Genomic DNA, 27,768 nt, shown 5'->3' with positions numbered 1-27,768 from the left:
TAACCATCATTTCCCGAGATGGTTTCAGCAATCAATGCTGTAGGGTATCGCTTAGAACAATTGCCGTTGACCATACAGGGGGAGTTGTTGAAAACTCCGCAAGGTCCATGTATCATATGTTTACTTACTACTGCATGCAATTTTGGGTCAAGTGTTTCATCGGGAATCTCGGCTGAAATTATGGAATCAATGTCTTCTGGCCTTAATTTATCAACTAAACAAACTAATATGTGCGCATGTGGCAGACCACGCTTTTGCCACTCAACAGAGTACATCCAACAACGTACTTGGCCATACACACGATGCTTTATAATGAAATTCGTTAAAGATTTTAATTTTTGCTTAAACACTCTGGCAGTGATGTCATGCCTATCAATTGGTGTTTGGCCGTGTAGCAATTCTTTCTTAATTTCCATCCATTGTGGGTTACAGGTGAATGTAATAAATAGGTCTGGACGACCATATTTTCTAACATACGACATCGCATCTTGCGCGTATTCGTGCATGTGGCGCGGGCTTCCAATGTAAATGGCCGGCAAAATTGTAATTTTTTCCACATTTTCTGCATTTGCAACGGCACATAATACCTGAAGAAAAATATAGAAGAAAAGAACATAAAAATTCTCTATATTTCGTCTTAAGACATTTTCAAGAGATATACAGTAGGTAAAAAAATCTATATATATATATATATATATATATATATATATATATATATATATATATATATAAATAAAAATTAATTTCCGTTCGTTAGTCTCGCTAAAAACTCGAGAACGGCTGAACCGATTTGGCTAATTTTGGTCTTGAAATGTTCGTGGAACAAACGTTTTAAATTTTTGTTGGATATGCAAAAGAAGATATTATTTTATAGGTATTTATGTTTTATAGCTTTTGTCAATGTCATTTTCATGTTATAAAACGGTAAAGTAACTTTCATAAGAAACAATTTCTAACTTTCATAAAGGTATTATATGCCGTTGCATATAATATATTTTTCTATTTTTATTGAAGATATATAAATAAATAATATATATATATATATATATATATATATATATATATATATATATATATATAATACCTTTATGAAAGTTAGAAATTGTTTCTTATGAAAGTTACTTTACCGTTTTATAACATGAAAATGACATTGACAAAAGCTATAAAACATAAATACCTATAAAATAATATCTTCTTTTGCATATCCAACAAAAATTTAAAACGTTTGTTCATAAAAATTTCTACTGTAAATAAAGATTTATGTCATTTTGGGAAGTTTTATATATTTTTAAATGTTAAATTATACTTGGATGGTATAAAGATATTGGCACTTAATAGAAAAAAACTATAAGAGATTGTATATTACTCATTATTAGTTTTAATTTCAATAAGCATTGAATGCCAAAAAGTGCTTGTTCCGGGTTCAGCAAGCACATTGTGAGAGATCCGGGTTCGAGTCCCGGCGGAGTAAGTACTTTTTGTGATTCAATGTTTATTGAAATTAAATCATCATACTATTGCCACTTATACAAATTTAATGAATGTAAACTAAAGTCATTATTAATTTTGTAATAGAACGTGTCAAAACATAAAAGATAGTAAATGCTATTATACTTAAATAGCATTTAAAATCGTGCATGTTGTTTGACCATGTTTATTTTTTTGTACCAATACATGATGATAGTTACTTACAAGGTTTCTAAGATATGATTATTTGGTCCAACCTAGAAAATAATTTATTACACCTTATACATTTTTTTGAATTTTTTAAATATAGGCCTATATGAATAAAAGCATCGTCATCTTCCTTTACTAATTCATACTAAACAAAAATCAAAATCATTTAAAATTATAATAAAACATATTATACTAGCAGTTACCGGCGGTTTCGCAAGCAATTTCGTAGGTTTTGCATGTGTATGAGCAACTCTGGTCCCAGTGAATTATATTTCTGACGCAAATGTTAAGTTAATCTTCTTGCCATGATCAAGAAAATGTGTTAAAAGTCTATGTTTATGGATATTGTAATTTACTCTGATCTTTAATTTTGTCCCATGGTTAATTTTGCTCTTTTCTTTATATACAAGATCGTACATACACAGATCTGAGAATCCTACTTCTGTCAAAAGACAACTAAGATAGGTTTCATGACTGTTTTTAAATGTATAGTAAAAGTGAGAGTACTTTGTGTTATATATCTGCACTGCTAGCAGTTACCCGCGTTTAGCACGCAATTTAGTAGGCGTTGCACGTGTGTACTACTGCTGGTACGAGTGAATTATATTTCCTACGCCAATGTCGAGTTTGCCTTGTTGCCACGATACAAAAATACACGAAAAAGTGTATATTTACGGATATAGTAATTTACTTCATTCTTAGTATTTTTTTGTTCTAGTTGATTTTTTCCTGTTTCTTGATTAAGAAATGTATGCAGTGAAAAATATCACTTAGCACAATATATTGATAACGTATAATCAGCGTTTTCTAAAAGAGTTGTTATCCTTGCAAACATCTATAATGAGATAAAAAATTTAAATGATCCTAAAAAATTCAAAGCTCGATTGAGAAACCTATTGGTGTCGAGGGTGTTCTACTCTGTTGAAGAGTTTATGGTGAGCCGCTGGGATTAAATTTGAAGTTAATTGAAATAAATTGGCTAGTCCTTTAGTTCTGTTCTAAATTGTAATCAGCATAGCTGAAAACTTTTTAATGACTGAATTGACTTGCATTTAAATAATTGATTTATTTTAATTAGTTTAATTCATTTTAATACATGTATATTGACGATTGTATACAATTTGCTTGAATTGTGAACACAATAAAGATTTATTATTATTATTATCTAAACAACAAACTGAACACTAAATCACTATCAATTGGAACAAATAAAACTAAATTTGACAATAATAGTGATCCAAAGTTTTTAACAAAATACCACCCTGGACTTTATAACCCTTTCAGACCCAAAGCCAGGCAAATTTGAATTTTTTTTTCAAAAATAGCATATTTAAAGGTTAAATTGATAAAAGAATATTGTTTTAAATTTTTTGCCCTTAGGTAGGAGTGGGGGACCAGTGTCACAATTGTGATACGTGGGTCTGAAGGCTTCCAAAAAATAAACTGTAACAATTAATTGTGAAAGTTTTATGAAGATTTATTTACACATAGTAAGATCTTAAAAAAACCATTAGGTTAGTGTAGCAATGTTAACTTATTACATTATAAAAAAATCTGAAATGTTCTTGAGTCAAAAAAGTTTTTAGTGTTTCTTTTCAACATTGTGAAACTTCACAAAACCGTCTTCATTTTAGATAAACAAAGATACACACTGCATTATTTGCATCTCTTTCTAGATCTAGATTTGCGCCCTTCTAGGCGACACATGTGTGGGTTCTTAAAATGGTCCACTGATGGCCAGTGGTTGTAACCATCGAAACGCAAATCCACAGAAGATTTTGACACGGGTTTTCTAATTTTCTTCACGAGCCGAAGTGGAGGTTGGTCATCGATTTCGACGTATTCCAGAGACCGCTTCCTTCTTAGTCCTCCATTGAAGAACTCTGCAATTGACATCCTAAATGCAATCAAGCCCTACTGGTCTTTTTTTTAACTTTTTGTAGTTGGCATGCCAGTTTGTATCATACAGTTTATTTGACAACTCTGCTTCAACTAACATTTTCAAATATTTTCCAAAAATAATATTTAGAAAACCACCAGTTTTGAAAGATATTTTAGTACACCAAAAATTACCTAAGCACAAAGAACAAGAAAACGTGAGAGTTGGAGCACATCCTTGCAATAAACCCAGGTGTTTAGTATGCAACATGTCCTCCACTTCAAAAACATTTACTAGTAGTTCTACGCAAAAATCCAACAGTATATTTGAAAACTCAAGATTACATTGGCTCAACATTAAATTCTCTTAGAACAAGGATGGCAGGGCGCAGGTATGCATATAAACATAAAAGGACAGAGCAACTTGTAGTGGGACATGGTTTAAAACATAATTTAAATTTTGAATGAACATACTATTCGGTGAAACCAATTAGAAAGATATCAGAAAATTTAAGTAGCCTACAAAGTGTCTTAGAACCATGGAACAAGCCCATCAGCTCGTCACCAAATCTAAATTTCAGTTACTTTAACAGTTAAAAGTACGTTAACAATGACACTATTTACGTGTTTGGTTCTTTATAAAATGAAAAATAAGGTAAATGATTACTTGTATAATCGCTGAAATGTAAATACGGCATGAAAACTAACGGTTACTGCTTGTATAATTTATACACTATAAACAAATTGAAAATAGTGGTTAAATTAATAAACGTATGGTTGTACTATCACAAAACCATGTTTATACAAAGTAGTTTATTACATTTGACAGGCTCTTTCAAACAATACTTTACAACATTAGAGACCCAGATATGATTTTCACTGCTTCAATGACCTGCAGGGGATTTTCGAAATAAAAATAAGCCTATATGTTCATCTTACGGACCCTAAGAATGTCCATGTAAAGTTTCAGTACAATCAGTTGATTAGTTTACGCGTGAAATGTACGGGTTTCTTTGAGAGATCATGAAATTTATTACTCCATTATTATTTGTTGTAGCAAAATGTGCTATTTATAAACGAACTGTATATCGATTTCCTCTTTTATTCAAATTTAACACACTACAACTAGGTTTCTATTACTATTTTGAAACCTGTACGTATGTATTTGTTATATTTGATAAACTATATTGCTTTACAATATCAGTCAAATTTCAGCCATACAAAGTTAGATATAAATAACATTAAACAATAAACCCCATACAACCAAGCTCACATATTCTTATACACTTATCCGATACAAGTGAGCTTTTAAGATGAGATATTCCAGTTGCAGTCTAATTCCGCTAAATTCCAAAACCAACACCAGAACTAAAGGACTATATGATAACTGTGTTTGTCCTTTATGGGCAGAGACAGATAAAACAGGTCTCATCATTACAAGACTATGCTCACCACGCAATAATGCTATATTATTGTATACAGGTCCTAGCAGTAGGAATTTAATAACTAAATTTCCTACTTCATACAAAAATGGTGAATGTTGGTTGTTTTTGAATGAAACATAAAGGCGTTATTAAAATGTCATTTATTTATCATATAACTTCATTTCATGCGTCGAACAATTATTCATAATTTAAAACAATGTAAAAGTCGCATACAACATTGAACACGTAATTAAAACAAGTGAAGGTAAAAGTTAAAATGCTAAAACTAGTTTAAAAACTGCTACTGCTAAACTAACTGCCTAATTGTCTAATTCTCCTCCGCTGGGTAGGGGTTTTCTGGGTGTTTATCGTAACCCGGGAAGAACCCGGCCAAGCTGAATTTTCTTCCCCTCTCTCCAAGATCCAGGGCATTTAGTTCAGCCATTTCCGCCTCGGTTAGATCAAAATCAAAAATCTAAAAAAATAATTCAAATTTTTATTGAACACAAAATAAACAGTGTAAAGAAACTCTGGCTAAAATAATCTGAGTAGGAACCTATGTTCTGAGAACTGAAAAATTCCAAAAACCCCTGGTAGTGTATTTATCTGAAACTACAAACTAGTTTTATTGCGCATTAAGATTACTCTTCGCGATAACTGAAATTTTGTATGAAATTTTATTTATACACAGTGAAGTTCGAGTTTGATGATGATGCACGTTCCTCCTCAAGATTCTCACTCAGGGAGCTGGCAGAACTTCTCTCTGTCCGTTTGGCTATCTCCTTGCAGAGTATTTTGAGAATGAATTGAGATATAGATACGAAATTTTGAAGGAAACCGTTTCTAAATAGACAAAATTGAGTTCATTGATGGTGCATGACCATCCATGGGAAAGGAATGCCCAGCGAAGCCTTATTACGTGATACGGTCTACTATTACACAGAGCTACTATTACACAGAGATACTATTACACAGAGCTACTATTACACAGAGCTACTATTACACAGAGCTACTATTACACAGAGCTACTATTACAATATATCTACATTAGAATATAGTATAGCAGCTATTCTCAAGAACAAGGGGGTTGTTAAACCCTTGTAAAGGGATTTTTTTACAGTGTATATAACTTGAAACCACACAATATTGACAACATTGTACCAGGCATTGGTTTACACTAAAGATAAAAAATAACCTGAGGGAAAGAGTAGCTTTCCGTTTTGTGGAATGTTCTTCCAAAGGAATTATGTAAAGTTTATTTCCACAGACATTATTATTTATGATAAAGTAAAAGATACGGATGATTTACGATAGTAGGGTGTCTCCCCTTCATAGTTTTATTAAAATCTGGTCCTGGAATTGCGGTATAAATTTTATATTATGTACTTACAGCTTGAGCAATCCAATTTATCCTCAAGCTTGACACGCTTCTCTTGATCACGGCATTGTCAAACGAACAATCGAATAATTAAAAAAAACACAGTGTTGACCTACACACACAAACATATGACATAACAAAAGTTAATTAAAAGTTCACCTAGGCGTGTCATCAAAATTAAAATGGTTTCTCAACCCTCATAAGCGAACTTTCAATTAATTTATTTTATGTCATGTATTTTCGGTAGGTCTAAACAGTGTTTTTTTTAATTTTTTTTTATTATTTGAGTGTGCGTTTGATCGAGCGAAACGCATCACGCTTAAGGATAAATTGGATTGCTCAAGCTGTGAGTACATAAGATTTTTTTCTCCCCGTTAGCTATAACTCAGTCATTAGGGCAGCCTCCACGAAAATAGCCCAATGACAGCTGGTGCATCTGAACCTCCCCTCTAGACACCTGCTACCTCCAATACTTGTATGGAACATTATTGGTCCGTTTCAATGGCAAACGATGTATTACCATAGCCACGCCATGGTGGGAACAGCTGACCATCGGCGCATTGCAACACCACCTCAGAAGTCATCCGACTATTTTCGTACGGATTAAAAATAACTGGGCACGTAATATTAAATTTTTCATTGATGACTGTATTGTTTAATTGAAAGTATACTTACATTAATGTTTTCCAACATGTGCATCTCAACGCTGCTCTTCGGGATGACGGCAAGCCCCAACTGCAGCAGGTGTCTCAGTAGAACCTGTGCCGTGGTCTTCTGGCGAGCTATAGCAATGCGCTCCACCACGGGGTCCTTCATTGGGTCCTTCATTCTCAGTCTGCAACAGACGGTAGAGTTCCAGAGTGAAGTCAGAAGGAACAGAAACAGACCTATTGATCCATAGGGGCTGTGGCATCCAATAGTAGAATCAACTTAAAGCATGACACGAGCAACGTAGCAGACGTTATGTAATACCAAATAAAAGTGCTGGTAGTCAAATTAGGTTTTAGTGTTGTACGGATAAAGAAAAGTTTATGTATATAATATATATATACACTATATATATATATATATATATATATATATATATATATATATATATATATATATATATATATAAACCGCAACGTGCAAATTAGTTCCCATAACTTTCACTAGGAACGTCGTAGAGATGTTTTCTTCATGTCATTGTGTTTCTTTTGAATTTACCTTTAAAATGACATGTTATAATATAGGGGTTGCGGTTTGAAAAATTTAAGGTGTTTTAATATTGTAAATGATATATTGTGTTTTCACAAATCGTTGACAAGTTTTATACTATATTATTAAGTATATGCAGTTTATTCCAAAGATCCTTATTAAACTGGGACATCCTGTGAAAAAGGATTTTGAAATTTGAAAATTATTCAATGAATTTGGATTGAATTGTACGGGAACTCTTTTGGTTGGAAATGATGTTTTAAGTACGCCAAAAATAATAACAGTCTAGTTTAAATTCCAAATTTCCAAATTTAAAAATTTGTCATGTGTTGTGTAAATGGTAAGAGCATACCAAATCTAAACTTTCAACCGAACAATATTTTTGAATCGAGTTTTTAAATCGCTAAATGAAATATTTTGACGTAGTTTATAATCAAAAATATTATTTAAATTATTCATTCTTAATCGTGGCAGCACATTGAAAACAAAATTATTTAAATAGAAAATCACATTAATTGTATAATTTATACGTATTGCAGTCTTAATTTTTAACGGGTACCAGATTAATATGTTTATGAGGTACACAAAATACATTTGAACTTATACCACCCCTAAGAAAACGTAAATAAACACTTTTTGACTAGACATCTGCTTATTACAATCAAATCAATGTATAACGGAAATTCCGGAAATGTGAACGATAAAAATAGTTATTTTAAACAGATTGAAACAAAACCTTGTACAAACCTAGTATATGTATCAATTATTTTGTTAGCCATTTATCAATCAATAAACGTCTCAATATGGTGGCAGAATTAATATTCAAAGAAGTTGTTACTGGTCTATTTTTAACACTCACAAAAATGAAACCGTTTATAGACACAACCATAACCAATCTCAAACAAGTTTTATACTTACGCATTTTTCGATATCTTTCAAGGATTAGTGTTTCTAAATAGTTTCCTGAAGGGTTAGTTACATCACATCCTCACCAGTCATTGTATTACAATGAATTATGAAAAGCGCTTTAGAATACAAAAATAACTTACAACTGTCTCTCCTAGTTCTTTAATCGATCCTGCCTCGCGTATACCAACAACTGTCCAACTTAGGGACCTTTTTTCTCAAGAACTATTATAAGATATAACTTTTTTCTAAACTTGTGTTTCTTATTTAAATTGCAACAAAATCACTGAGGGTTTACCAAAATAAAAAAAAAATTACATATATATTATTACACATTAAAATATTATTATTATTAAAAATTATATAAAAAATGTGTTTGATTTGTTTTTACGAAATTCAATAAAAAAATGCTTAGTTTATTTTAAAGACCAGCTAGCAAAGAAGTGTTTTTTATAATGTTGCAGATATCTTTTGTGTTTGCTGAGAAAAACTTAAAAAAACACACACTTTTTTCAAGAATTGCAATTAAAGATAAGAAGGGTATGGTGAATACTGAACTAACCGTACAAAACATTCTGTGCAGCTTTGCTTATATGCTTATAAAATAAAAACTACTAATAAGAATTTAAAAATTCTGTTCCTATTTTAAAACTAAAGATCCACGGAACAAAAACTAAAATTTGAATTTTTGACTCCCCTTAACAATCGTAAAATTTATGATAGCTGTCGTACAGCTTGTCGTTTACGATGACTTTAAAACAATACACGTAAATAATGTTAAAAAAGTACTTCTAACTCATTGCATACAACCCAAGTAAACACTTAGTTGTCTCATGGCAGAACAAGCTTGGATGCCAAGATTTTAGCAAAGACATTAATAATTTACTCGATGACTAAACACTGTTCATTTTGATTTGGTATACAATTACGTTGAACCGAAGGGATACGTGACGTATGGTAGTTAAATGAAAATGGTACATTAATAACGTCGGCATCATGACCGTAAATTAATACTCAGTTCTCAAACTATTATTTAACGAGCATTAGCGAAGCTCATGGGGGTGGAGAAATACATCTCTATCTGTCTTGAAACTGAGCATGAAGCTTCATTTCTTTATGAAGAACACTGAGTCCGAATACGTGGTGCATGTCACTCCATGGTATTTGGCTGAGCGTTAGTGAATAGTTTTACAGCGTTATTACGGGTAAACATGATGTCAACGAGAAAATAGTAGAATAGACAAATTTGTAAGCAAACTCACCATGATTATAAGAGACTTTAACATGTGCAATATTAACACATGTAGCTTAATGGTACCAACGGATCCAAGTGCATTTTATGGTGACTTGGTGTATAGATATTTACTATTTAAACACTGATGTGAACAACTCAGTTAACAAACAAAAATTTGAATGTACCATGTGGCAAGATATGTCGTGAAGGATGTCATACGTCGAGTGGAAATTATGAATGAAACTTCATTTTTCTACATAGACAAGAACGAGCTCTATAATGTCGCAAGTCCAAGAATGGAATTTGGCTGATCGTCGCTGAAGTCTATCGGTTAGTAGGGTCGCACATTTATTTTTTTATTTCACGGGGGGTTGTAAAAATGTCTTTGCCATTGATTGTCTGTCGTTCTACATTTCAATAATGAAATGAGCCATTAACTTGACATTTTGCATTAAACATCAGCGAAACCTGTTAAGTGGGGACGTTGTGTAGCGTACTCCTACTTGGTTTAAAATAATAATTATTTAAATTTAATAATATAATAATAATCACTGAACAATCCACGGCAACTATGGCAGAGCACTGAGGATTTGCAGGAATATTATTTGCGCGTGATCCTTCTATAACGTATGTCCAGAAACGTCCTGCTCGGTATATATTTAAATAATATATAAATTAATATACTGGTTAAAGATTATAATATAACTTACCATCCCAAATATTAAAACTTAAAAATAAACATAAAGGCATGCACAGAAAAGCGTGAATATAACGCAGTTTATTTATATTAATTCAATTCTATCCTGATTTGTTTCCTTCTTCTCTATTCTTTAAATTACGAGTATTACTATTCTTCAAATAATACGAGTATAGTTTTTTCGGGTTCTTTATAAACCAATAATGGCAAGTAATAATATTTATTACAATTAAAACTACATATAACTCGCAACGATAAAAATATTACTACCGGGATAATTATAAAACTCGGGAAGAAGTTTCTTTGCAGAGGCCTTTGAACGGCACCTATTGTGTACCACAAGCCAGTGTGAGATTACGTGGTTTGAGATTGGAAATTCTACCAGTCTTACTGCAAAAAATACAAAATATGCTGCGTTATGCGTTTGTATACGTAACGGGTCTAATAGTTTATTTCTTCTTTGACTCATGTATTATTCGGGCCTATCATTGTATCATCCAAAATACGTACTTGTATTCTAAAGAAATTATTCCACCACTATTGAATACTGAGCAGTACTTACTCGTCATTTCCTCTAGCGTTATGGAAGACCTTCATCATAGCTGGGGAGCCAAGGCATGCGTAGGCGGTGAAAACAACGCCATTCGCCTGGGCCCACTTGCGCAGCTCCTGTTGTTGAAAGTAAAGGTGGCACTCGGCCTGAATGTTGTCTGGATAGACTCCTGTCTTTTCTATTACCTTCTCCAATTGTCCAATTTTGAAGTTGCACATACCAATAGCCTTGGTCTTGCCAGCCTTCACTTGATCAACCATTGCCTGTGATCCCACAAAATATTAGTTGGAAAGGAATTTACAATACACAATATCACTCTCATTTGGATTCTAAAGCAAAAATACTGCAAATAAGTATGTTAAATACGGAGAAGTGTTTGTCAAAGAATCGAAATACTATAGATAGTGAAAAATTAGGGTTGTTGGGCGTTATTCAGAATGAGCAGTTAGTTTTAATAAAACCAGACAGAGCGCCGAAACGTTTACTAAGCTGGTATAAGAGGGCGAGGATTGAACACTGTGTAATATCTTTATCGGTTTTTTCATTGCTAGCATAAATAGGGGCAAGAGAAGAATGCATTTTAAAGGCAATAGTACCTATAATATTCATCTCTTTTGACAACAATCCAAGTCCCACGTGTGGGATGGATAGTCGAAATATCAGATCCCAGAAGGTTCCTGCAGTTCTGGTAGTGATTTTGCTTCACTAAGACATATTCATATAATTTCCTCTGAAAATACTAAATCTCTGCCAAACGACTAATATATGGATTCAATGGTTTTTATTGAAAAAGAAAGAAATCTTAGGTTATCATTGCCAGCAGGATCAAATGAAAAACCGCAGCGTCACCAGGGATGACTATTAAAGACTAGAAGGGAAAACTGTCGTACCGATTAGAGGTATCGATTTATGCCAGGGTAGAATGGTAACGCGCAGCATCACTAGGGATGACTATTAAAGAGTAGAATGTAAAAACTGCCTCATCAACTAGAAATATCGATTTATTCAAGGATAGAATGGTAACCCGCAGCATCACTAGGGATGACTATTAAAGAGTAGAATGTAAAAACTGCCTTAACGACTAGAAATATCGATTTATGCAATAATAGAATGGTAACCCGCAGCGTCACTAGGGATGACTATTAAAGAGTAGTATGTAAAAACTGCCGTAACGACTAGAAATATCGATTTATGCAAGGATAGAATGGTAACCCGCAGCGTCACTAGGGATGACTATTAAAGAGTAGAATGTAAAAACTGCCTTAACGACTAGAAATATCGATTTATGCAATAATAGAATGGTAACCCGCAGCGTCCACTAGGGATGACTATTAACGAGTAGTATGTAAACTGCCGTAACGACTAGAAATATCGATTTATGCAAGGATAGAATGGTAACCCGCAGAATCACTAGGGATGACTATTAAAGAGTAGAATGTAAAAACTGCATTAACGACTAGAAATATTGATTTTTTGCAAGGATAGAATGGTAACCCGCAACATCACTAGGGATGACTATTAAAGAGTATTATAATATAAACACTGCCTTAACGACTGGAAATATCGATTTATGCAAGATAGAATGGTAGCACGCAGCGTCACTAGGGATGACTATTAAAGAGTAAAAATTAAAACTACCGTAACGACTACAAATATCGATTTATTACAAGGATAGAATGGTAACAAGCAGCATCACTAGGGATGAATATTAAAGAGTAAAATTAAAACTGCCGTAATTACTAGAAATATCGATTTATGCAAGGATAGAATGGTAACCCGCAGCATCACTAGGGATGACTATTAAAGAGTAGAATGTAAAAACTGCCTTAACGACTAGAAATATTGATTTATGCAAGGATAGAATGGTAACGCGCAGCGTCACTAGGATGCCTATTAAAGAGTAAAATTAAAACTTCCATAACGACTAGAAATATCGATTTATGCAAAGATAGAATGGTAACCCCGCAGCGTCACAAGAGATGACTATTAAAGACTAGAAAGGAAAACTGTCGGATCGATTAGAAGTATCGACTTATGCAAGGATAGAATGGTAACGCCGCAGCATCACTAGGGATGACTATTAAAGAGTAGAATGTAAAAAACTGCCTTAAACGACTAGAAATATTGATTTTTGCAAAGGATGGAATGGTAACTCGCAGCGTCACCTGAGATGACTATTATAGAGTAGAATTGTAAAAATGCCGTAATGACTAGAAATATTGATTTTAGCAAGGATGGATTGGTAACCCGCAGCATCACAAGGGATGACTATTAAAGAGTAGAATGTAAAAAACTGCCTTAACGACTAGAAATATCGATTTATGCAAGGATAGAATAGTAACCCGCAGCGTCACTAAGGGATGTCTATTAAAGAATAGAATTAAAACTGCCGTAATAACTAGAAATATTGATTTATGCAAGGATAGAATGGTAACCCGCAGCATAACTAGGGATGACTATTATAGAGTAGAATGTAAAACTGCCGTATTATGACTAGAAATATTGATTTTTGCAAGGATGGAAAGGTAACTCGCAGCGTCACCAGAGATGACTATTATAGAGTAGAATGTAAAACTGCCGTAATGACCAGAAATACTGATTCTTGCAAGGATGGAATGGTAACCCGCAGCGTCACTAGGGATGACTATTAAAGAGTAGAATGTAAAAAATGCCTTAACGACTAGAAATATCGATTTATGCAAGGATAGAATGGTAACACGCAGCGTCAACTAGGGATGACTATTAAAGAGTTGAATTTAAACTGCCGTAACGACTAGCAATATCGATTTATGCAAGGATAGAATGGTAACCCGCAGCATCACTAGGGATGACTATTAAAGAGTAAAATTAAAACTTCCGTAATGACTAGAAATATCGATTTATGCAAGGATAGAATGGTAAACCCGCAGCATCACTAGGGATGACTATTAAAGAGTAGAATGTAAAAACTGCCTTAACGACTAGAAATATTGATTTATGCAAGGATAGAATGGTAACCCGCAGCGTCACTAGGGATGACTATTAAAGAGTAAAATTAAAACTTCCATAACGACTAGAAATATCGATTTATGCAAAGATAGAATGGTAACCCGCAGCGTCACAAGAGATGACTATTAAAGACTAGAAAGGAAAACTGTCGGATCGATTAGAAGTATCGACTTATGCAAGGATAGAATGGTAACCCGCAGCATCACTAGGGATGACTATTAAAGAGTAGAATGTAAAAACTGCCTTAACGACTAGAAATATTGATTTTTGCAAGGATGGAATGGTAACTCGCAGCGTCACCTGAGATGACTATTATAGAGTAGAATGTAAAACTGCCGTAATGACTAGAAATATTGATTTTAGCAAGGATGGAATGGTAACCCGCAGCATCACAAGGGATGACTATTAAAGAGTAGAATGTAAAAACTGCCTTAACGACTAGAAATATCGATTTATGCAAGGATAGAATAGAAACCCGCAGCGTCACTAGGGATGTCTATTAAAGAATAGAATTAAAACTGCCGTAATAACTAGAAATATTGATTTTTGCAAGGATGGAATGGTAACCCGCAGCGTCACTAGAGATGACTATTATAGAGTAGAATGTAAAAACTGCCGTAATGACTAGAAATATCGATTTATGCAAGGATAGAATGGTAACCCGCAGCATAACTAGGGATGACTATTATAGAGTAGAATGTAAAACTGCCGTAATGACTAGAAATATTGATTTTTGCAAGGATGGAAAGGTAACTCGCAGCGTCACCAGAGATGACTATTATAGAGTAGAATGTAAAACTGCCGTAATGACCAGAAATACTGATTTTTGCAAGGATGGAATGGTAACCCGCAGCGTCACTAGGGATGACTATTAAAGAGTAGAATGTAAAAACTGCCTTAACGACTAGAAATATCGATTTATGCAAGGATAGAATGGTAACACGCAGCGTCACTAGGGATGACTATTAAAGAGTTGAATTTAAACTGCCGTAACGACTAGCAATATCGATTTATGCAAGGATAGAATGGTAACCCGCAGCATCACTAGGGATGACTATTAAAGAGTAAAATTAAAACTTCCGTAATGACTAGAAATATCGATTTATGCAAGGATAGAATGGTAACCCGCAGCATCACTAGGGATGACTATTAAAGAGTAGAATGTAAAAACTGCCTTAACGACTAGAAATATCGATTTATGCAAGGATAGAATGGTAACCCGCAGCATCACTAGGGATGACTATTAAAGAGTAGAATGCAAAAACTGCCTTAACGACTAGTAATATCGATTTATGCAAGGATAGAATGGTAACCCGCAGCATCACCAGCGATGAATATTATAGAGTAGAATGTAAAACTGCCTTAACGACTGGAAATATCGATTTATGTAAGGATAGAATGGGAACTGTCACAAAGATCAGAGATAATGACTTATATAATGAATGGGAAACTCCATAGCAAACAGAGATAATAACTTCTATAAATATAGAATGGGAAATCTTTGTAACAAACAGAGATAACTTATACAAGTATTGATGCAAGTATTATAAGATTAATGTCTTAGGCAACGACATTAATAAAGAAAGTCAACAATAAATCTGTTTACAGTTAATACATTCTGTCAATGGCCTCACAAGAACAATCGATACTTTGAGCGTTGTAAATCGACAAGAATTGATTTTCTCATACCAATCATCATAAAATATTAGAGCAATACGTTAACACTATTTGGATTATTCCACTGAACCTGTAATCGCTTATCAGAAGTAGTTATTTTTAGCAATATACGTTATCAGAGAATCGGTTTTCAGACACTTAACAGCAGAACCGGATATTATGTACTAGTTTCCGTCAAAAAAGACAAATTAAACTATATACAAATTAGACATATACAATCGTTTTCAAATATCGTATATAAGTTAAATTTAGAAAAAAATTTTTTCCAAAGTTTTGCAAGTTAAATAAAAAAAAATTAAAAAATTTATTCCTTGTTAATGTATAAGCATCAACTTTGAAATGAAATATTTAGTTACTTATAGGTATATTCTTACCTATATCTACACAGTTATTTAAAACAAAATTAAAATGTTTGTTAAAATGGTTTTTGTCCAGTGTTCGACGCGTATACTAAGGGATAATTTATTATAATTCGTATCTAACAAGATATAAAATACGACAAAACAATTCATACTCTTGAACAAAACAAATAATTCATCTTGTTCCTGAAACAGTTACGGAAGATATTCTCTTTTTTGGCTTAAATGATTTACCTGCCAAACCTCACAGAGATTGGTGGTCTTGTCGAGTATAATGACGCCTTTATCATCACGAGGGTACAGCTCCTTTGTCTCGAGTTCTTCGTATCCCACAGGATTTTGGATGAGGTACAAGTCAACCTGCTTCAGTCTGAGATTATCTAGAGATTTTTGAAGATATTCTCCTACCTTTTCTTTTTTCATGGCGATGTTGGGAAGCTGAAACAGAGTTAGTTCAATAATAAATATACTGATATTACGAATGTCAATTATACTCTAATGAATGTTCTATCAGGGAAACTATGCACCATACCAATCATTAACCCTGATGTTGAGGTGGGAGTAATGTATGAGAGGCGTAATTGTTTAGCTTTCGTTTAAGTCAGACATTTTATAAAGTTCACATTTGAAACATAGATAGGGTTTGTTCTCCAACCACTGGGAAAATATGCACCATAGAAATCATTAACCTTGATGTTAAGGTGCGAGTAATGTATGAGAAGCGTGATTAATTAGCTTTCGTTTAAGTCAGACATTTTAGAAAGCTCAAATTTGGTATTAGATAGGGTTTTTTTCTCCAAACACTGGGAAAATAAGCACCATAGCAAATGTTGAGGTTCAAGTAATGTATGAGAAGCGTAATTCTTTAACTTTCGTTTAAGTCAGACATTTTAGAAAGTTCGAATTTGGCTATAGAAAGGGTTTGTTTTCGTACCACTGGGAAAATATGCACCATAGCAATCATTAACCCTAATGTTGAGGTGGGAGTAATGTATCAGAAGCATAATTGTTTAGCTTTAGTTTAAGTCAGACATTTAAGAAAGTTCACATTGAAACATAGATAGGGGTTTTTTTCCAACCACTGGGAAAATATGCACCAAAGCGGTCATTACCCCAATGTTGAGGTGCGATTAATGGATGAGAAGCGTAATTGTTTAGATTTCGTTTAAGTCAGACATTTTAGAAAGTTCAAAATTGGCTTTAAATAGTGTTTGTTTTCGTACCATTAGGAAAATATGCACCATAGCAATCATTAACCCTGATGTTGAGGTGCTATTAATGTAATACAAGCTTAATTGTTTAGCTTTCGTTTAAATCAGACATTTTAGAAAGTTCACATTTGGCTTTAGATAGGGGTTTTCTCCAACCACTGGGAAAATATGCACCATATCAATCATTAACCCTAATGTTGAGGTTTGATAAATGAATGAGTAGCGTAATTGTTTAGCTTTCGTTTAAGTCAGACATTTTAGAAATGTCATATTTGAAACATAGATAAGGTTTGTTTTCGTACCTCTGGGAAAATATGCACCATAGCAATCATTAACCCTAATATTGAGGTGTGATTAATGCATGAGAAGCGTAATTGTTTTGCTTTCGTTTAAGTCAGGCATTTTAGAAAGTTCACATTTGAAACATAGATAGGGTTTGTTCTCGAACCACTGGGAAAATATGCACCATATCAATCATTAACCCTAATGTTGAGGTGTGATTAATGCATGAGAAGCGTAATTGCTTAGCTTTCGTTTAAGTGACACATTTTAGAAAGTTGAAATTTGGCTTTAGAAAGGGTTTGTTTTCGTACCACTGGGAAAATATGCACCATAGCAATCATTAACCCTAATATTGAGGTGTGATTAATGCATGAGAAGCGTAATTGTTTTGCTTTCGTTTAAGTCAGGCATTTTAGAAAGTTCACATTTGAAACATAGATAGGGTTTGTTCTCGAACCACTGGGAAAATATGCACCATATCAATCATTAACCCTAATGTTGAGGTGTGATTAATGCATGAGAAGCGTAATTGCTTAGCTTTCGTTTAAGTCAGACATTTTAGAAAGTTCAAATTTGGTATAAGATAAGGTTTTTTACCCAACCACTGGGAAAAATGCACCATAGCAATCATTAACCCTAATGTTAAGGTAGGAGTAATGTATCAGAAGCATAATTGTTTAGCTTTAGTTTAAGTCAGACATTTTACAAAGTTCACATTTGAAACATAGATAGGGGTTTTTTCCAACTACTGGGAAAATATGCATCATAGTAATCATTAACTCTAATGTTGAGTTGGAAGTAATGTATGAGGAGCATAATTGTTTAGCTTTCGTTTAAGTGAGACATTTTAGAAAGTTCACATATGAAACATAGATAGGGGTTTTTCTCCAACCACTGGGAAAATATGCACCAAAGCGGTCATTACCCCAATGTTGAGTTGGGAGTAATGTATGAGAAGCATAATTGCTTAGCTTTCGTTTAAGTCAGACATTTTAGAAAGTTCAAATCTGGTATAAGATATGGTTTTTGACCCAACCACTGGGAAAAATGCACCATAGCAAATGTTGAGATGCGAGTAATGTATGAGAAGCGTAATTGTTTAACTTTCGTTTAAGTCAGACATTTTAGAAAGTTCACATTTGGTTTTAAATACAGGTTTTTTCTCCAACCACTGGGAAAATATGCACCATAGCAATCATTAACCCTAATGTTGAGGTGCGATTTATGATTGAGAATCATAATTGTTTAGCTTTAATTTAAGTCAGACGTTTTAGAAAGTATACATATAAAACATAGTTAAGGGTTTTTCTGCAACACTGGGAATATATGCACCATAGCAATCATTAACCCTAATGTTGAGGTGCGATTTATGATTGAGAATCATAATTGTTTAGCATTAATTTAAGTCAGAGGTTTTAGAAAGTATACATATGAAACATAGATAGCGGTTTTTTTCTCCAACCACTGGGAAAATATGCACCATATCAATCATTACCCAAATGTTGAGGTTTGAATAATGCATGAGAAGCGTAATTGTTTAGCTTTCGTTTAAGTCAGACATTTTAGAAAGTTCACATTAGAAGCATAGATAGCAGGTTTTCTTCAACCACTGGGAAAATATGCACCAGAGCAATTAATGTTGAGGTGCGATTAATGGATGAGAAGCGTAATTGTTTAGCTTTCGTTTAAGTCAAACATTTTAGAAAGTTCACATTTGAATCATAGATAGGGTTTCTTCTCGAACCACTGGGAAAATATGCACCATAGCTATCATTAACCCTAATGTTGTGATGCGATTAATGTATGAGAAGCATAATTGTTTAGCTTTCGTTTAAGACAGACATTTTAGAGAGTCCAATTTTGGTATTAGATAGGGTATTTTCTCCAACCACTGGGAAAATATGCACCATAGCAAATGTTGAGGTGCGAGTAATGTATGAGAAGTGTAATTGTTTAACTTTCGTTTATGTCAGACATTTTAGAAAGTTCACATTTGGTTTTAGATAGGAGTTTTTTTCCAACTACTATGAAAATATGCACCATAGCAATCATTAACCCTAATGTTGAGGTGGGAGTAATGTATGAGAAGCATAATTGTTTAGCTTTGGTTTCAGTCAGACATTTCAGAAAGTTCACATTAGAAACATAGATAGCAGGTATTCTTCAACCACTGGGAAAATATGCACCGGAGCAATTAAGGTTGAGGTGCGATTAATGGATGAGAAGCGTAATTGTTTAGTTTTCGTTTAAGTCAAGCATTTTAGAAAGTTCACATTTGAATCATAGATAGGGTTTGTTCTCGAACCACTGGGAAAATATGCACCATAGCTGTCATTAACCCTAATGTAGAGATGCGATTAATGTATGAGATGCGTAATAGTGTAGCTTTCGTTTTAGTCAGACATTTTAGAAAGTCAAATGTGGTATTAGATAGGGGTTTTTCTCCAACCACTGGGAAAATATGCACCATAGTAATTGTTGAGGTGCGAGTAATGTATGAGAAGCGTAATTCTTTAGCTTTCGTTTAAGTCAGACATTTTGGAAAGTTCACAAGTGGTTTTAGATAGGGTTACTTTCTCCAATCACTGGGAAAATATGCACCATAGCTATCATTAACCCTAATGATGAGATTCGATTAATGTATGAGAAGCGTAATTGTTTAGCTTTCGTTTAAGACAGACATTTTAGAAAGTCCAATTTTGGTATTAGATAGGGTTTTTTTTCTCCAACCACTGGAAAAATATGCACCATAGCAAATGTTAAGGTGCGAGTAATGTATGAGAAGTGTAATTGTTTAACTTTCGTTTAAGTCAGACATTTTAGAAAGTTTAAAATTGGTTTTAGATAGGGTTTTTTTCTCCAACCACTGGGAAAATATGCACTATAGCAATCATTACTCCAATGTTAAGGTGCGAGTAATGTATGAGAAGCGTAATTGTTTTTCTTTCGTTTAAGTCAGATATTTTAGAAAGTTCAAATTTTTTATTAGATAGGGTTTTTTTCTCCAACCAATGGGAAAGCATGCACCTTAGCAAATGTTGAGGTGCGAGTAATGTATAAGAAGCGTAATTGTTTAGCTTTCGTTGAAATCAGACATAATAGAAAGTTCACATTTGGCTTTAGATAGGGTTTGTTTTCGTACCACTGGGAAAATATGCACCATAGCAATCATTAACCCTGATGTTGAGGTGTGATTAATGTAAGAGAAGCGAAAATGTTTAGCTTTCGTTTAAGCCAGACATTTTAGAAAGTTCAAATTTGGCTATAGAAAGGGTTTATTTCCGTACCACTGGGAAACTATGCACCGTAGCAATTATTAACCCTAATGTTGAGGTAGGAGTAATGTATCAGAAGCATAATTGTTTAGCTTTAGTTTAAGGGGAGCACGAGGGTAAAAAACTAAAAATTTTGACTTTTATTTTTTAATTTTTTTATGAAATACGGACTTATTGCGGACATTTTGATATATAACACATGATGAAAAGACGTTTGGAAATGCACATAAATAATTTTTAAAGATATGATGTGACGCGCAAAACGACAAGCAACATTGTTATTGTGCGTTACTATAGTACTGCAACTCATTTACAAACTCTAATGATTTCAGTTTCTGCTGTTGGCTAACCTGTACTAGTGTCATCTGTAATAGTGAGAACTGTGTAGTGGGCTTTAATTGCTGTATTGTTTGTTTACATTTCAGTCAAAACATTGTTATTGTGGTTTCTTTTTTCAGTGGTTGTTTTGTGTTTTATGGTTCAATTATGGCAAGGAGACCAAGAAGACCTAATACTGTGTTCAAAAAAAGAAGAAATGTAGGTATTCCTAAAGCTAACTTACCTTTACCTCCTCAACCAAGTGACAACCTAATTCAAAGTAGGCCTAACACATTGGATAGTCCTAGGCCTAGCACATCTCAGTTACAGGTTGTTGATGAACTCGAACCAAAACAAAGTACTTCTGAAAAGAAGATTGGTGATCTGGATGATGTATATAGCATGTACAGTGATTCTAATGTAAATAGTGTAAATATAGTTTTAGATTTATCTTTATTGTGTGACGCTTTAGCTCAGTCTGTGGATTGTTCGCTTTGTGGCGAATCGGGGATCGAAGTACGATTAGTTAGTAGCATTGGTTTGGCCTCAAACCTTGAAATATTTTGTAAAAATTGTTCAAACAAGCATGATTTCAAATCATCCAAAAAGCTGAACAATTCCAAGCTGTATGAGAGTAATGTTCGATTGGTGTATGGCCTTCGCTCCATTGGCAAAGGTCATAAATCTGCGCAAACTCTACTTGGAATAATGAATTTGCCCCCTCCGCCCACACATTTTGAGTCTTATAACGATGTTTTGGGCTCAGTAGCAGAAGATATTTGTTTTCAGAGCATGAAAGATGCAGTGGAGGAAGCTGTAGTTGTAAATAATGGGATTCGAGACTTGGCAGTGGCTCTCGACGGGACATGGCAAAAGAAAGGCCACACATCTCTCAATGGAGTTGTTACTGCCACCAGCTTTGACACTGACAAGGTAAATGACTGTTCAATACTGTCCAAATATTGTAAATGCCCCAACAAAGAACAGCATAGCCATCAATGCACTGCAAACTATAAAGGCTCCAGTGGAGGGATGGAGGTGCAGGGGGCAGTAGAAATTTTTAATCGGTCCAAAAGTGCGTATAACGTACGTTATACTGAGTACCTTGGAGATGGGGATTCTAAGGGGTTTGCTGCCGTGAAAGAAATGAATCCCTATGGCCCAGACTGTGAAATCAGCAAATTAGAATGTCTGGGACATGTACAGAAAAGGATGGGTACTAGATTAAGAAAATTGAAAAATGAAAACAAACATTTAAAACTTAGTGACGGTAAAGGTTTGGGTGGCAAAAATAGGCTATCTAATGCTGTCATTGACAGATTTCAGACCTATTATGGCCTAGCCATAAGGAGAAACACTGACAATGTACAGAATATGGTAAAAGACATTTGGGCCATGTACTATCACAAGCTGTCTACTGATGATGACCCACACCATGGACTATGCCCTAAGAGTGAAACTAGTTGGTGCGGCTACCAAAAGTCTATTATAGGAAATAAAACTTATTCCCATAAGAATAGTGTACCAACCTGCATTATGGAGTTTATCAAACCTGTGTTTAAAAGCCTAACAGATAAAGAGTTGTTGAAGAAATGTCTGCACGGGAAGACCCAGAACCCGAATGAAAGCGTGAACGCTGTGATTTGGTCGAGGTTGCCGAAAACCGGGTTTGTCGGACTGAAAACTCTACATTTTGGAGTTTATGATGCTGTGTCATCTTTCAACGATGGAAACATCACTAAGTGCAAAGTCATAAGTAAGCTAGGCATGGACATAGGGAAACACACCATCAACAGCATGAAGAAAATGGATGAACTCCGAATACAAGCTTCTAAACGGAACTCGTCTGAAATGAAAAAACAAGCAAGGCAGAAGAAAAGACAGATCAAGAGAAGGTTGGAGGACACTGAAGAAGATCCTGATGATCCAAGCTATGGAGCTGGCCTGTTTTAGGATGCCAAAGGTACTGTAAATAAATATTTTGTGTTTTCTTCTCTTTTATCTCAGTTTTCCGAAAACTATGTTTTTACAACTTGGTGCACAGTTTTCTCAGGAACTACTGCATATAATTGAACCAAATTTTTACCACTTATTCCTAACATACTAAAGCACACTTTAACACAGGAAAATAGCATTATCTCTTTTTGTTCCAAATTTATAAAATAAAACAACACGTTATATTTAAGAAAAATATAAGTAAATTTTAAAATTTAATTAAATTTTTATTAGTGGCTTTATTTTTAAATCCTTGTGTTAAAGTGTACTTTCATATGTAAAGAATATATGGTAAAAATTTGGCTCAAATATCTCCAGTAGTTACTGAAAAAACTGTGCACAAAATATTCACAGTTACCATGGAAATAATACAACATTAGTGCTCCCCCTATTTTACAAAGTTCACATATGAAACATAGATAGGGGTTTTTTCCAACTACTGGGAAAATATGCACCATAGCAAACATTAACTCTAATTTTGAGTTGGAAGTAATGTATGAGGAGCATAATTGTTTAGCTTTCGTTTAAGTCAGACATTTTAGAAAGTTCACATATGAAACATAGGGTTTTTTCTCCTACCACTGGGAAAATATGCACCAAAGCGGTCATTACCCCAATGTTGAGTTGGGAGTAATGTATGAGAAGCATAATTGCTTAGCTTTCGTTTAAGTCAGACATTTTAGAAAGTTCAAATTTGGTATTAGATAAGGTTTTTACCCAACCACTGGGAAAAATGCACCATAGCAAATGTTGAGATGCGAGTAATGTATGAGAAGCGTAATTGTTTAACTTTCGTTTAAGTCAGACATTTTAGAAAGTTCACATTTGGTTTTAAATACGGGTTTTTTTCCCCAACCACTGGGCAAATATGCACCATAGCAATCATTAACCCTAATGTTGAGGTGCGATTTATGATTGAGAATCATAATTGTTTAGCTTTAATTTAAGTCAGACGTTTTAGAAAGTATACATATGAAACATAATTAAGGGTTTTTCTGCAACCACTGGGAATATATGCACCATATCAATCATTAACCCTAATGTTGAGGTGCGATTTATGATTGAGAATCATAATTGTTTAGCTTTAATTTAAGTCAGACGTTTTAGAAAGTATACATATGAAACATAGATAGGGGTTTTTTTCTCCAACCACTGGGAAAATATGCACCATAGCAATCATTAACCCTAAATGTTGAGGTGCGATTAATGCATGAGAAGCGTAATTGTTTAGCTTTCGTTTAAGTCAGACATTTTAGAAAGTTCACATTTGGTATTAGATAGGGTTTTTTCTCCAACCACTGGGAAAATATGCACCATAGCTATCATTAACCCTAATGTTGAGAGATGCGATTAATGTATGAGAAGCGTAATTGTTTAGCTTTCGTTTAAGTCAGACATTTTAGAAAGTTCACATTTGGTATTAGATATCGGGTTTTTTCTCCAACCACTGGGAAAATATGCACCATAGCAATCATTAACCCTAATGTTGAGGTGCGATTAATGCATGAGAAGCGTAATTGTTTAGCTTTCGTTTAAGTCAGACATTTTAGAAAGTTTATATTTGGTATTAGATAGGGGTTTTTTTCTCCAACCACTGGGAAAATATGCACCATAGCTATCATTAACCCTAATGTTGAGGTGCGATTAATGTATGAGAAGCGTAATTGTTTAGCTTTCGTTTAAGTCAGACATTTTAGAAAGTTCACATTTGGTATTAGATAGGTTTTTTTCTCCAACCACTGGGAAAATATGCACCATAGCAATCATTAACCCTAATGTTGAGGTGCGATTTATGCATGAGAAGCGTAATTGTTTAGCTTTCGTTTAAGTCAGACATTTTAGAAAGTTCACATATGAAATTAGATAGGGGTTTTTTCTCCAACCACTGGGAAAATATGCACCATATCAATCATTAACCCTAATGTTGAGGTGCGATTAATGTATGAGAAGCGTAATTGTTTAGCTTTCGTTTAAGTCAGACATTTTAGAAAGTTCACATTTGAAATTAGATAGCAGGTTTTCTTCAACCACTGGGAAAATATGCACCATAGCAATCATTAATAATGTTGAGGTGCGATTAATGTATGAGAAGCGTAATTGTTTAGCTTTCGTTTAAGTCAGACATTTTAGAAAGTTCACATTTGAATCATAGATAGGGTTTGTTCTCGAACCACTGGGAAAATATGCACCATAGCTATCATTAACCCTAATGTTGAGATGCGATTAATGTATGAGAAGCGTAATTGTTTAGCTTTCGTTTAATTCAGACATTTTAGAAAGTTCAATTTTGGTATTAGATAGGATTTTTTCTCCAACCACTGGGAAAATATGCACCATAGCAAATGTTGAGGTGCGAGTAATGTATGAGAAGCGTAATTGTTTAGCTTTCGTTTAAGTCAGACATTTTAGAAAGTTTCCAATTGGTTTTAGATAGGGTTATTTTCTCCAATCACTGGGAAAATATGCACCATAGCAATCATTAACCCTAATGTTGAGGTGCGATTAATGTATGAGAAGCGTAATTGTTTAGCTTTCGTTTAAGTCAGACATTTTAGAAAGTTCACATTAGAAGCATTAGATAGCAGGTTTTCTTCAACCACTGGGAAAATATGCACCATAGCAATCTTAACCCTAATCTTGAGGTGCGATTAATGGATGAGAAGCGTAATTGTTTAGTTTTCGTTTAAGTCAGACATTTTAGAAAGTTCACATTTGAATTAGATAGGGTTTGTTCTCCAACCACTGGGAAAATATGCACCATAGCTATCATTAACCCTAATGTTGAGGTGCGATTAATGTATGAGAAGCGTAATTGTTTAGCTTTCGTTTAAGTCAGACATTTTAGAAAGTTTATATTTGGTATTAGATAGGGGTTTTTTCTCCAACCACTGGGAAAATATGCACCATAGCAATCATTAACCCTAATGTTGAGGTGCGATTAATGTATGAGAAGCGTAATTGTTTAGCTTTCGTTTAAGTCAGACATTTTAGAAAGTTCACATTTGAAACATAGATAGGGGTTTTTTTCTCCAACCACTGGGAAAATATGCACCATATCAATCATTAACCCAAATGTTGAGGTTTGATTAATGCATGAGAAGCGTAATTGTTTAGCTTTCGTTTAAGTCAGACATTTTAGAAAGTTCACATTTGGCTTTAGATAGGGTTTTCTTCAACCACTGGGAAAATATGCACCATATCAATCATTAACCCTAATGTTGAGGTGCGATTAATGTATGAGAAGCGTAATTGTTTATTTTTCGTTTAAGTCAGACATTTTAGAAAGTTCAAATTTGGTATTAGATAGGGTTTTTTCTCGAACCACTGGGAAAATATGCACCATAGCTATCATTAACCCTAATGTTGAGGTGCGATTAATGTATGAGAAGCGTAATTGTTTAGCTTTCGTTTAAGTCAGACATTTTAGAAAGTTCAAATTTGGTATTAGATAGGGTTTGTTCTCCAACCACTGGGAAAATATGCACCATAGCAATCATTAACCCTAATGTTGAGGTGCGATTAATGTATGAGAAGCGTAATTGTTTAGCTTTCGTTTAAGTCAGACATTTTAGAAAGTTCAAATTTGGTTTTAGATAGGGTTTTTCTCCAACCACTGGGAAAATATGCACCATAGCAATCATTAACCCTGATGTTGAGGTGCGATTAATGTAAGAGAAGCGTAATTGTTTAGCTTTCGTTTAAATCAGACATTTTAGAAAGTTTACATTTGGCTTTAGATAGGGTTTTTCTTCAAACACTGGGAAAATATGCACTATATCAATCATTAACTCTAATGTTGAGGTGTGATTGAGAAGCGTAATAGTTTAGCTTTCGTTTAAGTCAGACATTTTAGAAAGTTCAAATTTGGTATTAGATAGGTTTTTTCTCCAACCACTGGGAAAATATGCACCATAGCAATCATTAACCCTAATGTTGAGGTGCGAGTAATGTATGAGAAGCATAATTGTTTAGCTTTCGTTTAAGTCAGACATTTTAGAAAGTTCACATTTGGTTTTAGATAGGGGTTTTTTCTCCAACCACTGGGAAAATATGCACCATAGCAATCATTAACCCTAATGTTGAGGTACGATTAATGTATGAGAAGCGTAATTGTTTAGCTTTCGTTTAAGTCAGACATTTTAGAAAGTTCACATTTAGCTTTAGATAGGGTTTGTTTTCGAACCACTGGGAAAATATGCACCATAGCAATCATTAACCCTAATGTTGAGGTGCGAGTAATGTATGAGAAGCGTAATTGTTTAACTTTCGCTTAAGTCAGACATTTTAGAAAGTTCACATTTGGTATTAGATAGGGTTTTTCTTCATACACTGGGAAAATATGCACCATATCAATCATTAACCCTAATGTTGAGGTGTGATTAATGTATGAAAAGCGTAATTGTTTAACTTTCGTTTAAGTCAGGCATTTTAGAAAGTTCACATTTGAAACATAGATAGGGTTTTTTCCCCAACCACTGGGAAAATATGCAACATAGCAAATGTTGAGGTGCGAGTAATGTATGAGAAGCGTAATTGTTAAATTTCGTTTAAGGCAGGCATTTTAGAAAGTTGACATTTGAAACATAGATAGGGGTTTTTTTCCAACCACTGGGGAAAATATGCACCATAGCAATCATTAACCCAATGTTGAGTTGCGATTAATGGACGAGAAGCGTATTTGTTTTTTTTTTTCGTTTAAGTCAGACATTTTTTTAAGTT

General features: G+C 34.0%; 1 protein-coding gene across 1 annotated transcript in view; it reads right to left on the bottom strand.

Annotated features, from left to right (window-relative positions):
• Positions 1-5,125: 5,125 nt before the first annotated feature.
• Positions 5,126-27,768, bottom strand: part of LOC124354238 (aldose reductase-related protein 2-like) — a 41,538-nt gene continuing 18,895 nt past the window's right edge. Inside the window, exons 5-8 of the mRNA XM_046804546.1 lie at positions 16,203-16,406; positions 10,954-11,207; positions 7,033-7,192; positions 5,126-5,454 (exon numbers count right to left, since the gene is read on the bottom strand). Of these exons, the coding sequence (XP_046660502.1) occupies positions 5,308-5,454; positions 7,033-7,192; positions 10,954-11,207; positions 16,203-16,406 (765 nt within the window). The 3' untranslated portion in view covers positions 5,126-5,307. The remainder of the gene's footprint in view (positions 5,455-7,032; positions 7,193-10,953; positions 11,208-16,202; positions 16,407-27,768) is intronic.

Source organism: Homalodisca vitripennis, chromosome 2 (genome assembly GCF_021130785.1).
Source record: "Homalodisca vitripennis isolate AUS2020 chromosome 2, UT_GWSS_2.1, whole genome shotgun sequence".
In the NCBI taxonomy this organism is placed as follows: Eukaryota; Metazoa; Arthropoda; class Insecta; order Hemiptera; family Cicadellidae; genus Homalodisca; species Homalodisca vitripennis.
This window is presented reverse-complemented; position numbering and strand designations above follow the sequence as displayed.